The sequence below is a fragment of the Urocitellus parryii genome, chromosome 4 (genome assembly GCF_045843805.1).
Source record: "Urocitellus parryii isolate mUroPar1 chromosome 4, mUroPar1.hap1, whole genome shotgun sequence".
Lineage (NCBI taxonomy): Eukaryota > Metazoa > Chordata > Mammalia > Rodentia > Sciuridae > Urocitellus > Urocitellus parryii.
The window spans coordinates 64,814,370-64,830,781 of record NC_135534.1 but is presented as its reverse complement, the minus strand read 5'-3'; the positions used below and the strand labels follow the sequence as shown (position 1 = coordinate 64,830,781).

The 16,412-nt window shown below is 34.8% G+C and overlaps 1 protein-coding gene across 1 annotated transcript in view; it reads left to right on the top strand.

Moving 5' to 3' along the window:
• The window catches only part of C2cd3 (C2 domain containing 3 centriole elongation regulator), a 143,277-nt gene that overhangs the window by 41,602 nt on the left and 85,263 nt on the right, over positions 1 to 16,412 (top strand). Inside the window, exons 8-14 of the mRNA XM_026379501.2 lie at positions 185 to 332; positions 4,744 to 4,898; positions 5,477 to 5,686; positions 6,588 to 6,700; positions 10,671 to 10,789; positions 12,884 to 13,006; positions 15,725 to 16,219. Of these exons, the coding sequence (XP_026235286.2) occupies positions 185 to 332; positions 4,744 to 4,898; positions 5,477 to 5,686; positions 6,588 to 6,700; positions 10,671 to 10,789; positions 12,884 to 13,006; positions 15,725 to 16,219 (1,363 nt within the window). The remainder of the gene's footprint in view (positions 1 to 184; positions 333 to 4,743; positions 4,899 to 5,476; positions 5,687 to 6,587; positions 6,701 to 10,670; positions 10,790 to 12,883; positions 13,007 to 15,724; positions 16,220 to 16,412) is intronic.

Below are 16,412 nucleotides of genomic sequence, written 5' to 3'. Positions count from 1 at the left end.
GTTGTCATCCCGGGGGTGGGTGGGGGGGAATATAATTGGAAAATATTTTCTAATAGTCTTCTGTTTCATGTGAGTTTAACCTATCTTTTTCCATGTTTAGAACTTTCAAATCTTACTAAAGAAAGAATAGTGCAGCTGAAACTTGTGTTAAAGTCCTTCTGCTTTGTTTTTCTTTGCTTTGCAGTGCTGAATTATCCCAAGGTCATTTCTGGAATGGGTTAGGCTCCCCTCCAGATTCCCCTTCCCCTGGGAGTGATGTGTACTGCAGCAGTGAGCTGAACGACCCTCAGTATGACCAGAGTCTCCTGGAGAACTTATTTTATACAGCACCTGTAAGTCATTGAACCCAAAGCTTTAGGAATAGAAGAAAACAAGTATTTTTAGTAGCTGCAGACATGATACCATGTGCCAAACAGAAAGCCTTACCTTTTAAATCATATGTTACCTTATTTAATCATAATGACAATATGAAGAGAAAAATAGTATCTTCATTTTATAGATCAGGAGATAGGCCTAATAAGATTGAGTATTTGGGGCTAGGGCTGGGGTGGGGCTCAGGCTCAGTGGTAGCGCACTTGCCTGACATGTGTGAGGCACCACGTAAAATAAATAAAGGACTATCAACAACTTAAAAAAAAATTTAAAAGTTAAAAAAAAAGATTGAGTATTTTGACAAGAACACATAACAAATATTAGAGCCAAAATTTAGATTTCAAATTAGCCTGAATCCAAAGCCTGTGGTCTTAATAATATATGACTTCCTTAGAGCACTTCTGAGTTAGAACTAAACATAGGTATACTCTCAGATCACCCTTGACCTGGTATCTATTTAAAATATTCTAGAAATACTTCTACTTGAAAAATACCTCTATTTGCCCATAAGACAGGTCACTCTCTTTTCAGGCAGATTTGTTTTTTTCACAGCTCTTTCTTACATCTAGCATATTGTATATTCTATTCACTGATGTAGCATCTTCAGGAGTCTATACATGGTAAGTCTAGTCCTGTTCCATAAGTAATCATATGTGTCAAGATTATTGTCATAGTCTTTATATTAGTAAATTTTTGTTACTACAACAAAATACCTGAATTAGGCTAAATTTATAAAGAAAGGGGTTTTTTTAATTTATAGTTTTAGAGACTAAAAGTAGACACAGCACAGTGCAGGTTCTGGTGAGGGCCCTTCTTGGCTACATCATCTCATAGCAGATGGCAGTGAAGGGAGCATGTATGAGAAGAAAAGATCACATCACCAAACAGAAAACCGAGAGACGGGTGTCCCACAATATCTTCTGTAGGTTTGCCCCTAATCTAAGGACCTCCCATGAGGCCTCATGTAAAAGTTTCTACCTCCCAACAATTCTACCTCCATTTTCTATACTGAAAGTACAAGCTTCCAATACCTGAACCTTAAGGCACACACTCAAACCACATCTAAACATAGGAAGCCTGACTTTCCTTTTTTCAAGATCAGAAAAAGATAACTGAAATACAAGGTAAGGGGTACTAACTCAGTTGTAAGACACTGAGGGCTCCCAGGATTCAAAAGAGGTAGGAAGAACTTTTACATTAGATTGTCAGGAAAAAACATTGTCAGGCCTAAAGGATTTTAACTGAGACTTGAAAGAATGGCCTAAGTAGAAAACACATACTTGGGCTGGGGATATGGCTTAAGCTGTAGCACGCTCGCCTGGCATGCACAGGGCGCTGGGTTCAATCCTCAGCACCAAATAAAAATAAAATAAAGATGTCGTGTCCACCGAGAACTAAAAAATAAATATTTAAAAAAAAAAAAAGAAAACACATACTTATTTATTTCAGGGGATCCAACTTAACTAGATGAGAATTCGTACAGAGGGGTTGAGCAACATAAATCCATAGTAGAATATCTGCCTAGCTTACATGAGGCCCTGAGTTTGACCCCCAACACCCTGGGGGAAAAATAAAGAAGAAAGAGAGAAAGAAAGGAATATGTGTAGAAAAAAATTGATAAGGCAGGTTAGCACACTGTAGCCAATGTGAAAGCCTTTTATGTCAGGCAAGGAAGAAATGACATGGCCAAATAGGGTTTAGGAGTCTTAATATAGCAACCGTGGAGGGAGCACACTGAGGGAGAAATGAACAGCAGACAGGAAGCCATTGAGGTGTGAGAGAGAGCCAGAATGAGAGTGGCAGTGGCAGCAGTGGAAATGGGAAGGAGGAGATGCAGTTGAAAGGCATTATGAATTAAGATTTCATGACCTCCTCTGCTACCAATCATTATTGATGCTATGTTACCTATGAGCCAAAGAGGAAAAGGGTATTTTTTACACATTTATTATTTATTACCCATTTTCTGTGCCAGGTCTTTACATATTATCTGTCATTTATTGAGAACTATACCAAGTGTTTTAAATCTATTGTTTAATTAATTCTTTTATTAGCCCATGAGATGGTATTCTCTTTATTTTACGTATCATAAGCTTTGAGAGGTTAAGTACTAGTCATTAAGAATTCTTATCCTAGTCTGTCTGGCACAAAGCTAGACCACACTTTATTTTTCTGCTAGACTATACTGTCTCATAAGTCTTGAGCAGTATGAGACTTACCACCCTAACCTCATCTTTACTTACCTCCCTAACCTCATCTCCCACTTTCCATTTACCAATTTGAGACTCTAGCTAGAATCTCATCCCATTCTTCAAACTTTCTAGCTCTTCTTGTATCTCCATATTTTTTGTTCGTATTAAACCTTCTACTGTGAATGCTGAAATAGCCTTACCCATCTGGTAAACTTCATTCTTTAAGAATCAGCTCATCACCTCTTTGCAGAAACCTTCTAGACTCCCCTGAACAAAATTTGTTGCCTGAATGCCCACAATATCTTACATATACTTCTGGTATAGCTCTTTTTTGTTTGTTTATTTGTTGTTTGTTTGTTTTGGTTTTGGTTTTGGGGTACCGGGGATTGAACTCAGGGGCACTTGACCACTGAGCCACATCCTTAGCCCTATTTTGTATCTTTTATTTAGAGATAGGATCTCACTGAGTTGCTTAGTGCCTTTCTTTTGCTGAGGCTAGCTTTAAACTCATGATCAGCCTCCCAAGCTGCTGGGATTACAGGATGTGCCACGGTGCCCAGCTGATATAGCTTTTACCACATTGTTTGATATGGTGCCTCATAAACAGGGACACATCTTTATTATCTTTGTATTGCCAGTACAGCAAAGGCCTAACAGATAGTGAGTACTCACTTAGTGAATACTTAGCACTATTCACACATTCATTTATTTCACTAAGTAATTCCCTATGCTATTTTAACAAAATAATTTTAGAAAATGTTGGTGGAGGGGCTGAGATTATGGCTCAGTGGTAGAGTGCTTGCCTCACATGTGTGAGGCACTGGGTTCAATTCTCAGCACCACATATAAATAAATAAATAAAATAAAGGTCCATCAACACTAAAAAATATTTTTAAAAAAAGAAAATGTTGGTGAACTGGAAGAAAGAGAAAACCAGTTGACCATGAGGCAATGGGAAGACCCTGGAGTTAGAATACTCATGTCCTTCCCCAGGGTCAGTGTTTGATATACTTATATCAAATAACATAGAAATTCAACATTATTACCTTGTGTCTTGGGTTCCTGAAAGTTTTAGTTTTTGAAAGTCTAGTTTATATTTACTCTAATTTCTTTCAGCCTATAGACCTATCTAGATTTTGATTGTCCTGTCAAAGACCATCTTTAAAAACCTGCCACTTAGCAGGCAGGGATGTAGCTCAGTGGCAGCGCCATTGCTGCCCATATACAAGGCCCTGTGTTTAATCCCCAGGACTATAAGTTAATTAATTAATTGATTAAAAATTAAATAGATAAAAGTTGCCACTTAAGTTGTTTTTCTTTCTAGAAGAATATTCTTAGCATGCTTATTTGAATTAATCTGTTCCCTTATAGGTCAATACATGATACACCCTAAGAAGCTGAAAAATGGAAACTGAAGATGATAGGCTTAAAATGGCTTTGATTTGCTCTCCTAAATTTGTATTAACAAGCTTTATGCTTTAAAATTTGAAGCCAAATAACCATATGTCATTCTATTTTCCATTTTGTGATATAAGAAGCCAATCAAATCGGTTGCAGTAGAATCCTTTCTCCAATAAAAATCACAGGGGATTTAGCTCCTCTTAAGGAAATTTGTGAAATATAGTAAATATATTAATCTTAGCAAGATTAGAAGAAGAATGAGTCATTTGTAGTATGGATAGTTGTAAATAAATAAATAAAAAGGAGTCTTTGTATCCAGTTAGGTGACATTGTATCAGTAGTATGGCAAAAATACAGACTTTGAAACCCAGGGAGATCAAAATTTGGCTTTGCAGCTTATAGCTATAGATCATAAACAAATTGACTAACTTTTCTCAATTGTAGAAATTGGAATAAGGATACCTCGTAGGAATGTAGTGAATATTAGAAATATACATTCAGCATTTAGCATAAAACCAAATGCATAGTAGCCAATCAATAGATAGTGGTCCATGTTATTAAGAATTTAAAAGAAGAGTTGACTTTGATTTATTTACTTTGAGCTAAACTGAAGCTTAGTTTTGTATAAGTAGGAGAAATAAGATTACGTCTCTACTCTCAATGTCAGTAACATAATTATGTATTTCAAGGAAGCACGCACTTACTTTTAGAGAAATGTTTTGTCACTGCTGTTCTTACAACAATCATTTTTTAGTGTCTCTCTCTGATTTTCTTCCCATAGAAATCCGATACTAGTATCAGTGATTTCCTCAGTGAAGATGATGATGTTGTCCCTTCTAAAAATATGAACCAGTCAAAAGCTCTTGGCAGATCTTCTAAAGTCCTGGAGTCAAGTGATCAGAAGCTAAAGAAGAAGGCACCAGGCAAGAAAAATGGGTGAGCTTCTCTGTGGATGTTTGATTACAGGCAAAAGCGAAGGAAGATTATTTCCATAAGATCTCCTCAAGTGATGACCTGTGTTTACCCAGCACTATCAGAATGACTGTTACAGTAACTCAGTAAACATTGTGTTCCTTAAAATTTTAATAACATGAAAAGATAGGTACAATTAAAATGGTTAAGGGAGAAAACAATACTGTATTGTATATGTACTGTGGTCACACCTATGTAGAAAAATAAGGAAAGCAAATGAGAAGGAATACACAAAAGTGACAAAAGTAGTTATATTAGGATAGTGGGTAGCTAGAATAAATTTTCTGTCCTTTCTGGAAAAGAAAAGAAACTTAATTCTATAACATCATTTTTTACACTTATGTGGAGATCAACTATTAAAAGAATTTTTTACATTTTTTGAGATTTCTTTCGTTGTAGATTAGAACCAAAATTCGGATAAAGCCATTTCCACTTATGAATTAATTTGCTTATTGCCCTACCTGTTGCCTGTGCAAGCTAGTTTGTTTTCATGTTGGGTCTCTTTAACTGTTTGCATGCCCATCTATATGATTTCCTTGTAGAAATTTGGTTGAACAGCAGATGCTCTCTGAAACTCCAGAAAATACCCAAGTGACGACCTTAAGTGTGGATAGACTGGCCCTTTTGGGAAGAATACATTCAGTCAGAATGTTCATCGAAACAATGGGAGTTCCTCCAGATAGTCCCCAGGTGACCCCTGGCAAAAAAAGCCTTACTGGGAGACCACCTAAGCTAACAATAGCTAAAAAACGGTATGTCTCTAACATGAGAAGATAAGTTTGATATTTTTGGAAAATATGACTGATAACTGTATAACACTTTATGATTTATAATGTGTTTTCATCTCCATTATTTAATCAATACAAATGTATTGAATCCCCGCTAGGTCCCAAGAACTATGCTAGGTAAGTTGGGAATAAAGAAAATTAAGAAGCAATCTCTGTTCTTATAGATCTTACAGTTAGCAAAAAAGGGCAACATTTATGTACAAAATAGAATATTACTCAGCCATAGAAAAGAATAGCTTTATGACTTTTGCCAGTTAATGGTGGAACTGGAGATTATTATGATAAATGAAATAAACCAATCCCCAAAAACCAAAGGCCAAATATTCTCTATCTTATGCAGATGCTAACATACAATAAGAAAGGGAGGGGAGAATAGAAGTTCATTGGATTAGATAAAGGGGAATGAAGGGAAAGGGGGAATGGAAATAGGAAAGACAGTTGAATGAATTGGTCATAACTCCCAATGTTCACATATGAATACATGACCAGTGAAACTCCACATGATGTACAACCGCAAGATTAGAATCCTCATTAGAATAAGTTTTACTTCATGTTTGTGTAATATGTATAAGTTATACTTTTCATGTATATATCCTACTGTCATGTATATCTAAAAAAGAACAAATTAAAAAATCACTGTGTATAATAGGGCCTTTGAAACCAGAGTAGATGTTTCATATTGAAAGTGCTGTGGAAGCAAGCCTTTCATTCCACATGACCAGACTAATGAAAGATTTGAAGAAAAGAGGTACAGCTTCTGGTGATCAGAAGTCCTGAAAATAGGCTTTCCAAGATGTGTAGATTCATAAATAGAAAATAGATTTCTTATTTGTTTTTTTTTTAATCACCTTTTTTCTTTTTTTAGCACTTTCTTTGTGGAATATCACTTTCCTGTGGGTTTTTCCAAAAGTGGATTGGAAAAGACGGCTTTGATCACTGAAGTTGTTCGACTTGCCTCCAGTAAAATTACAGATGGAAGTAAGAGATAGACTGGTTTTCAGCTCCTTAAATATTTTGACTTTGGAAGAATTTTTGAACCCCTAATTACTTACCTGACTTTTGTAATGCTATAGAATCTTAGCGCTAAAAGGAATTTTTAAGTGAATCTTCTTTAACTCCTTTATTTTGTAAGTGAAGAAACTGGCTCAGTGGTACACTGACTGTCATAATTTAACGTAGCAGGTCAGTAACATGGCTGAGACTAAAACTCAAAACATCTGATGCTTAGTTCATATTTTTCAACTGTTGACATTTTTCTTTCCTTATTTAAAGCAGTTTTATAAAGATACAACTCACAAACCATACACTCATTTGACATGTATAATTTAATATATTGCAGAATTGTTTTTAATATTCACATAATCCAATTTTTCTATTTTTTTCTTGGTTGCTTGTACTTCTGTTGTTATCTTTTTTATTTTGCTTAAAATATGTCTAGTATAGAAAAATAAACATGGATAGTATAATAAACATGTTCCTGCAATCCAAAATTAAAACTGTTTTTTTTTAATATTTTTTAGTTGTCAATGGACCTCTATTTTATTTATTTATATGCAATGCTAAGAATCGAACCAAGTGCTTCACACATGCTAGGCAGGTGCTCTACCACTGAGCTACCATCCTAGCCCACAAACCATTTATTTTAACATAGTTTGAGAATATCTTTGCCTTGGCTCTTCAGTTTAATCCACGAACAGTTTGTTAGTGTTAAATTTCTTCTCTGGGAGGTGGTTTGAGAAACAAAAGATGTGGTTCTAACTGTCCTCCACATTCAAATAACTTTCCTATAATAACTCTAGATTTTTTAAAATTTTATTTTGCTTTATTTGCTTTTTGAGCTAGATAATCCATTCATGTGGTTTTTAGGTTCCATTTCTATAGGCAAACAACATTGTTGCTCTTATACGCTTCCTGAGCTATTTTTTGCATATATCAGCAAATGTGTTGATTCCTTTCTATCCCTACCCCCATTTTATGTAAGTGATAGTGATAGAGTACCATGTGCACCATTCTGCAGCTTGCCTTTGACATTATAGCTTAGGGATTTTTGCATTTGAGACATAAAGAGCTTCATCATTCCTTTAATGACTACATACTATCCCATTTTGCTGCTATGCCATAATTGAAACAGCCCTAAATATGATCAGTATTTAAGTTATTTGAACAGTATTTAAGTTATTTCAACCTTTTTCTATTAAAAATAATATTTTAATAATATTTTATGTGCATAATTTCTCACTTGGCATAAGTATATCTAATATGAATATTTAAAATAAACACTTATTTAGCCTTAAAGTAATATAATATACTCTTTTACTAGGCCACATTATTTCACCCTCCCCATCACTTTAAGGAAGAATTAGGGCATTTCAAATTTGTCTTCTGCTTGCTTTCTGGCTGTATGCTTGCTTTTATTAACAGCAGTAGAAGCTGTCCTGGGGGTTTGTTCAGAGCATGCAAGTCTGTATAAATAATTTTTTGACTAAAAGTATGCATTTTTATTGTGGTTAAACTATTTTTGTTATTGTTGTTGTTTATTTATTTACTTATTTATTTACTTACTTATTTATTGTGATGCTGGAGATTGAACCCAGGGCCTTGTGCATGCAAGGCAAGTAGTCTAACAACTGAGCTATAGCTCCAGCCTGCTAAAATGTTTCTTATCAAACCTCCATATGCAAAGAAAAATGTTGAAACCTTTTCTCAGGGCTTTTCCTTCTACTTCATTCCACTTATATAACATTTTATGAATTTCTGATCTCTGAACCTTGATTTCCCCGTCTGTAAAATTGAAATATATCAGTTCTCATTTTGCTGTTATAGTGTTCATTGAAATTCATGCCAGTTGAAATTGAGTTCTCAGTTGCCATAGAACCATGCAAAAGCAAGGACACCACTCTGGTTTGCACAAATTTCAGCTAACAAAGCCAAGACTGCCTATAATCAAGGAATTAGTGGACAATCAAGGAAGATAATGAATGTAAAAGCATTAAGCTCTAAATAGTAGAGTTTATATAATAAACTCTATATAGTAACTAATATTTATTGAACACTAATTCTACTCAGTTGTGTTATATACATTAACCACTTAGTCATTACAGTAACAACCTCCACCCACCCACACACATAGCTGGTATGGTCGAATAGAACCTAAAACCGTTTTGATTCTAAGTCATGTTCTCTTAATCTAATTAGCCTCTCATGCATTATTTTAATTTCTGACCACAGTGGTTGAATTCTCCCTGTGTCCTTCTGAGAACGATCATTTGGGGAAAATGCAATAAGCATTGACCCAGGATTTGGAAGACTGGATTCTACTTCTGATTATACCACACTAATTATGTGACCTTTGGCAAAATCACTTTGTCATCTTTCAATAATATAGAATGGACTATAGATATTTTCAGGATCTCTTCCAATTCTTAAAAAAAAATCTTGTCTGAGACATTATCAGCAATTTATGTATTTGAATTTCTTCTTCCACTATCACCTTAACTTACTTTGTGGTAAAATAATAATAATAACAACAACAACCTTAAGTGACTGTATTGATATAGGTTATATTAGCCTTAATTTGAGGTTCTACTTCCTGTTTGCAGGTGGAAACAGACTATATGAGAAATAGAGTAATACTATAAAAATATGCCTTGGTAGTAAGAAGAAATCTTAGAAGACCAAGTTGAGATAGAGTTCTGATTATACATTAAAGATTTTTCATTTATTACCTCAGTTGATCTTTCCAGCACACAAATGAAGTATAGGTGTTCTCTTTGTTCCCTTCCCTGTGGTAGAGCACTCAGAGAAATTAATCTCCTAGTGGATGAGGGCTTCGTGGGCCCAGAACTTTTGTTCATACTTTCTTTGTGTGGATCCAGATAGTAAGACCCAGATCCTGCCCAAGAATACAAGGAGAAGTACACACACAAGGCTAAATGCAAGGGTTCCTGCTGGCCAGGCTAGATCCAGCTGCTGCTAGGAAACACTGCCTTTAAAAAGTTGCTATCTATGGTTATGTGTTCAATTTTAACCACCTGAAAAGTGAAATAAAATAGATACCCCCACCCCCAAAAAAAAGAGAGAGAACAAAGATGGCCAGAGATGGATAGAGAGATCAGTATGTCAAAATGAGCAACTTGAATGAATGCCATTGGTAGCAAATTCTCCATAACTGGGCTATTTGTGAGGGTATTCATTTTAAGGACCTTATAAATAAATGAACAGGAAGATCATTTTACAAGTGATAAATTGTTGCTGAGTTGGTAACTAGTAAGTAATAGAAGTAAAACTTAAACACTGTCCTTTTATTCTAGTTTTAAATTCTGATTTTTTTAATCAGTTAATGCCCCATAGCAACAAATACAAACTAAAATACCACTAACACTTCATCCCATTTAAACTTGTTAGCAGAAAACCCTTCCTTTCCATTCAAGAGATGGACTCTACTCCTCCTAACATGACTAAGTAACATCAGTACCTAATACCTTGTCTGAGTGACAGTGGGAGTGTCCTATCATCCAGCAGATTAACTCATTTTTATTATTATCATTTTAGATTCAGTTCTTCTGTTTTATTTATCTCTCATTGTTTCACTTTAAGCTAGCTCCCCTTTTTTATTATACTACTCACCAACTTGTCTTTTAAAAACCGTCATATTACCCTAAATATAGTGAAGTATATGGGTATCTCCTTATACATTCTGTGCTCATGTACATGAGCTCATGTAATAAAACAGAACAACAGCATGCTTCTCTGCTGTTTCTATACAAAGGGTTTTCTCTTTGTCTCTGCTCTTTCAATTCCAAAACCCTAATACATTCTGTGAAATCATACTGACTAGATTCCTGCAAGAGATTTTTAATTAGATTTGAAAGGGAGGTGGGTGGTGTCAAGGCATGGATTAATTATGGCTCCGGCTGAATGGTGTGCCTCTGTGTGTTTCTTCTTACAGTGGTGAAATTCCAGCAGCGATCTGTGTTTCCAATACAGTTTGGTGGCCCCATGATAGAACACTGGTGGAATTCTAACCTCACTTTCCAAATTTATGCAAAGAAAATGCCACAGAAAAAGGTATTATGGTGATCTTGACCTTTGCCTCACCATTCACACCAGAGAATAAGAGTATACTTAAAATTATTTTCCAATTTAAGCTAGGAATTTCTCTAAGCACAAGGTACACTAATGCTTTTTAATATCATAATAATTATTTATTGTTATTATTACTAGTCTCTGCTGTTTGTTATAGACCAGATATTATGGTTATAGGCTCCATACAAACTATCAAATTTAATCACCACAATAACTCTGTGCATTCGATGTATTATTACCTTCATTTTGTGGATTAAAAAAACTGAGATTTGGTTAATGACATGTCTATGATCACCCTCATAAAAGACAGCCAAGACCCAAGTTTTTTGTCTTTAGATTCTAAATTCTTAACATTTTTACTGTGTTCCCTTATTGTAGGGAAGTGACTATATTGATATAGGTTATTTAGCCTTAATTTGAAGTTCTACTTCCTGTTTGCAGGTAAAATACCTAAGGTATCTTGCTCATGTCCATAATAATATAATTGTGGGTAAATGTTGACTAACTAATTCCAAGTTTATAAATCTACTACAGCTAACATAAATCAATAAACTATGATGTGAGCCATGTTTACTTCTTTTAGTGAAAGAGTAGCCTGTGTAATCTTTTGACCTCATCTTGTATATGGATAGCATGAAGAAAGCAACTTATTTTCTTTGGTTTGTTTTTTTCAGGGGATATAAATAATACAAGTTCTTTGTAAAAGATAGCAAAACAAGAAGGGAGGGTGGAAATGCATGCTTCTGCAATCTTAAGACAATCTCTATTAATGTTTTGATATATTTACACTGAATCATTTTCCTCTAATTAATGGCTTTTTTCTAATTTTAAGAGAATTATACATGTTTTTAAAAAGCAAAATTGCCTGTAGTTCCATCACCATGAAATAACTATTAACATTTATGTGTATCTTATTTTTTCAAATAAATAGTGTTATATAATTTCATTTGCAGTTTTTATCCTGCTTTTTTTCTCATTTAACCTTGTTTGTTTCATTTTTCTTCAAAAGAATGTACTTAATGTTTTCCACATAATTATAAATACTTTCAAAGATTTTATATCTATCTATCTATATATATACACATATGATTTAATATCCTACTTCTATCAAATATTATAGCAATGTTGTTCATATTATTATAAACTTTTAGTGAATGTCATTTTCATGTCTGCATATCATACCATTATATGGATATGCTATAATTAGCTTAGTAATTCTTGACTGTTGAGTATCTTAAATTATTTCTAATTTTTAACCTATATTTTAATGCATAAGTTGTTTATGTATCTTTATTGTTTCTTTAGTATAAATTCCCAGAACTGGAATTACTGAGCCAAAGAATATGAATTTTCAAAGCTTTTCCTTATTAACTACCAAATTTGCTGTCTAAAAGTATGTTGCCAGTTTATAGTCTCAGTTTTATTCATATGGAAGCTTTTTGTTTCTCCATAGCTTTGATAATCACTAAGTTTTATAATTTTCTTAGCTTTAATGGCAAAAGCTGTATCATCTAAATTTTGTTTTATATTTTTAATGGCAAAGTTGGACATTTGAGTAAAGAATTTTGTTTTAATTTTTAGACCTTTATTTTATTTATTTATTTTTATGTGGTGCTAAGGATCGAACTCAGGCCCTCGCACATGCTAGGCAAGTGCTGTGCTGCTGAGCCACAACCCCAGCCCTGAGTAAAGAATTCTTAAAATCAAGGCTGGGGATACAGCTCAGTTGGTAGAGTGCTTGCCTTGCATGCATAAGGCCTTGGGTTCATCAATCCCTAGCACCACCAAAAAATAAAAAAGAACTCTTAAAATCAGAAAAAGATAACCTTCCAATCTCTTTATAGCATATGAAATCCTCTACAATCTTCCAGAGGAAGGAAGAAATATGGAAACCCAGAAGGGGGACCAAAATATGACAGATTATGGGATCCCACGTAGAGGTGCCTCAGTCAAGGAATAAATCTTTGTACTTCATAAAACATGGGTTTTTTTATAAGTCATCATAGGTTGACCCACCAGTTAAAATCCCCTGTGGCTCCTCTTTAACCTAAGCTTTTTCTTTCCTACTTTCCTCAGCCAGAAGTCATTGGATCTGCAGCTCTTCCTTTGCGAGCTGTCATTCAGTCAGAGTTGCTTTCTTTCAGTGACCACCTTCCAGTGCAACAGGAAAATGGTCAAACTCCAATTGGCCCCCTAAAGGTACATTAATATACAATCAGAAGGTCAGAGAAGTATTTTCTGAGCATGTTTTATTGGCTAGCACTAGTAGTGAACAAGGAAACATGATCCCTACCTATTATGGGGCTTCTATTGAGATAGGGCAACAGAAGTCCTATGAAGGAAATGAATGATATTTGTTATGATAGTGAATGCCTGGGATGAAGTAGTACCTGATAGTCAGGCAAGCTCTCTCTAAGGAGGTGACATATAAGGTGAAATTTGAAGAATGAGAGGAGAAAGTAAAAGCACAGGAAAAATCATTCCTGAAAGAGGGAATAACACATGCAGAAGGTCCTAAAGTGGAATTGGTCTTTGTGTCATCAAAGGTCAGAATGTTACAACAGGATAGTAGGCAAGAGAAAAGTGTAGAAAGTAGGGTTGGATAGGCAGGTAGGAGCCATATCATTTAGAATTTTTTAGGTCAAGGTAAAGGGTTTATATATTAGCCCAAGAGCCAAGGAAAGGACATTTAAGCACTGAAATGCCATCATCTGATTTACATTTTTAAAATATTTCTGTGTGGATAGTAGACCGTAGAGAGAAAGAAGGGAAATGAAGAGGCTGTTGCATTAGTCCCCAAAAGAAATGATTGGTGGTGACTTAGACTAGAGTTGTGGCTGTCAACAAGGAGAGAAATAACAGTGGCCCTGATGGAGTAAATTCTGATGTAAATTGGAGTAAATATAATTGAGAAAGGATCCTTTCCTTGTGTTCAGAAGCATCAAGATTTCTTAAGTGGCAGAATTTGAATATATGGCCTCAGTACAGCTTTGCTTGGTGCCTTGGTAAGTTTTAAAAATCTTCACAGTCCTGCCTAAAACATTCTCATGGCTCCAAGTGACCCAGAGAATAAAGTATAAGGCTCACAATGTGACACCTGCCTACTAATTCATCCTCTGCCAGTAGCCATGTCAAACTATGTAAAGAATCACTTAAGGTACTGTGAAGATTCGTGCCTCCATATTTTTTTTATTTTAATTTTTATTTTCACACTGCTTCCTCTTCTTGAAAGCCTTTCTTTTTCCTGGTCTTCCTTATATATACCACTTAATCTTTTAAAGACTTATATGATTATTATTGCAAGGAAATGATACCACCTTATGTTTCTGCTAACCAGATTTTATGTTTTGCCTGCCTGGTTCATTCTGCCTGGTGCAAGGTTTAAAATCTGAAAAGGGCTGTGCAATGGCACATACCTATTATCCCAGCAACTCAGGAAGCTGAGGCAGAGGGATATCACAAGTTCAAGGCTGGCTTGGGAAACTAAAACAGAGGATGTAGCTCAGTTGTAAAGTGTCCCTGGATTCAGTCCCCAGTACTGCAAATAATAAATGAATAAATAAAATCTAAAAAGGATAATGAAAAGGATTGATGGACTAGAAATTGTTTTTTGTCCTGACTTTGTTGATAGAAATCCATGCTAGATTGATTGCTGCTATATTTGATAGAGCAAAATAACTGTGTGTAACACCTATGGGTTTCAAATAAAAGCAACAGTAAGAACACTCTATCCCTAATAATTATTCTTATAGTTAGCAAGTGACCACTTCTGTTCTTCAAATTCGTTACTTATCCTGCATCCTTTTTCTTTTTTACTTTTTAGCATTTTTAACTGTTTCACTTTGAAATAACTTCAGACTTAGAGAACTGTTTCAGAAGTAGTACAAAGAGCTTGCATGCCCTTTGCCCAGACTCACTAGTTCTTAATGTGATATTAGTCTTATAATTCTCTCTTTCTGTCTCTCTCTCTCCTTTTGTTTCCTCTTTAGATACACACACACACCCTTATTCCAAACTATTAACATAAGTTCCAGGCATCATATCTATTTCCCCTTAGATTCTTTAGCATGCATTACATGTATTTCCTAAGAACAAAGACATCATCATGCATAATACTCAAAGAGTTATATTGATAAAACATTGTATCTGTAGTCTATACTTTCACAGTTGTGCCTATATTTTCTTTTACAGAATATTTTTTCTAGTCTAGGATTATCATTTGCATTTAACTGTCATTTTTTCTCTGATCTCCTTTAGTTTGGAATAGTTCCACAGTCATTCTTTATATTTTAGTACATAAGCCAGTTATTTTGTAGAATACCCCTCTAGTGGGGTTTACCCAAGTCACATACTATTATGTGATTTTTTTTTTCCTCAGTTCGGGGGACTGAACCCAATGCCTTGCACATGCTAGGCAAAGTGCACTCCCACAGAGCTACATCTGCAGCTCTTTCTGAGCATCTATTAATTGACATTTTACTACGCAAAAGACTATGTCCCTTCTCCCATATTAATTTTATATTGGTATAGACTCACAGATTCATATATTATTCAATAGGTTATAGTCCACTCCTATAATTTATTTTGATGCTCAAATTATCCTAGATTTAGCCAATAGAAGCCTCTTCAACTAGATTCTATGTCCCTTAAACACATCACCATCCTTTTATGAGCATTTCCTTATTTCCTGGTATAAGATAATATTCTGGTCTCATCTAGTATTATTGATAAATAATCTACCTAGTTTTTCTTAGTCTAAGTTAATGTATGTGCAGTCCAGTCTGTTGTATTCATCCTATGTTGGTATTAAATGATGAATTAACTAATTTCCTAATAATCTGACATTACTTCCAGCTCCAAAATTCCGATTTCAGTTCTACAGGACATTCTTAGTGACTCTTCTTTTGTGTTTTATAGGTAACCATGGAGCTTGTTATAGATAATAAGAATTTCACTGGTGTCAATTCCAAGTTAAATAGCAGCATCCAACATACCCCATTTTGTGCTTCCACAAATCCAGATAAGATACTGCCAGAACCCAACCGAGATACTACCTATACCAAAAATTCACAGACTCTAACTCAAATTCTAGAGGAAACTACAAAGGAAGCACAGAATTTGGTGCTTCCCAACCCAAAGTCACCAAGCTCTATAGTACCAAATTCTTCAACCTCCATGGCTGTACCAACCTCCCATGATTTAGTCAATCAGACAGATATGTCAACAAAAGAAAATGCTTTGCTGTTGCATGTGCTATTAATGGTGCCAGATGGGAAAGATTTTATTACTGGAGAATCTGAGAAACAATCACCATGCAATGTGTATTTAAATTGCAAACTCTTCAGCACAGAAGAAGTCAGTAGATCTATCACTGTATGGGGTACAACACAACCAGTCTTTAACTTTTCTCAGGTAACTTTGTCTATTCCATATCTTTTAGGGGTTTATTGGGGGCAGGAAATAAATGTTTTCCAAATCATACTTCGAATCTAAAAGAAATCTAGAATGTTCAGAATGGAAAGGATTGTTGTGGTTATCTGGTGTGTTCTATTGAGTGGAAAGAGGAAAAGACATTGCCAACATTTTAAAACTTTTTCTATTTCTT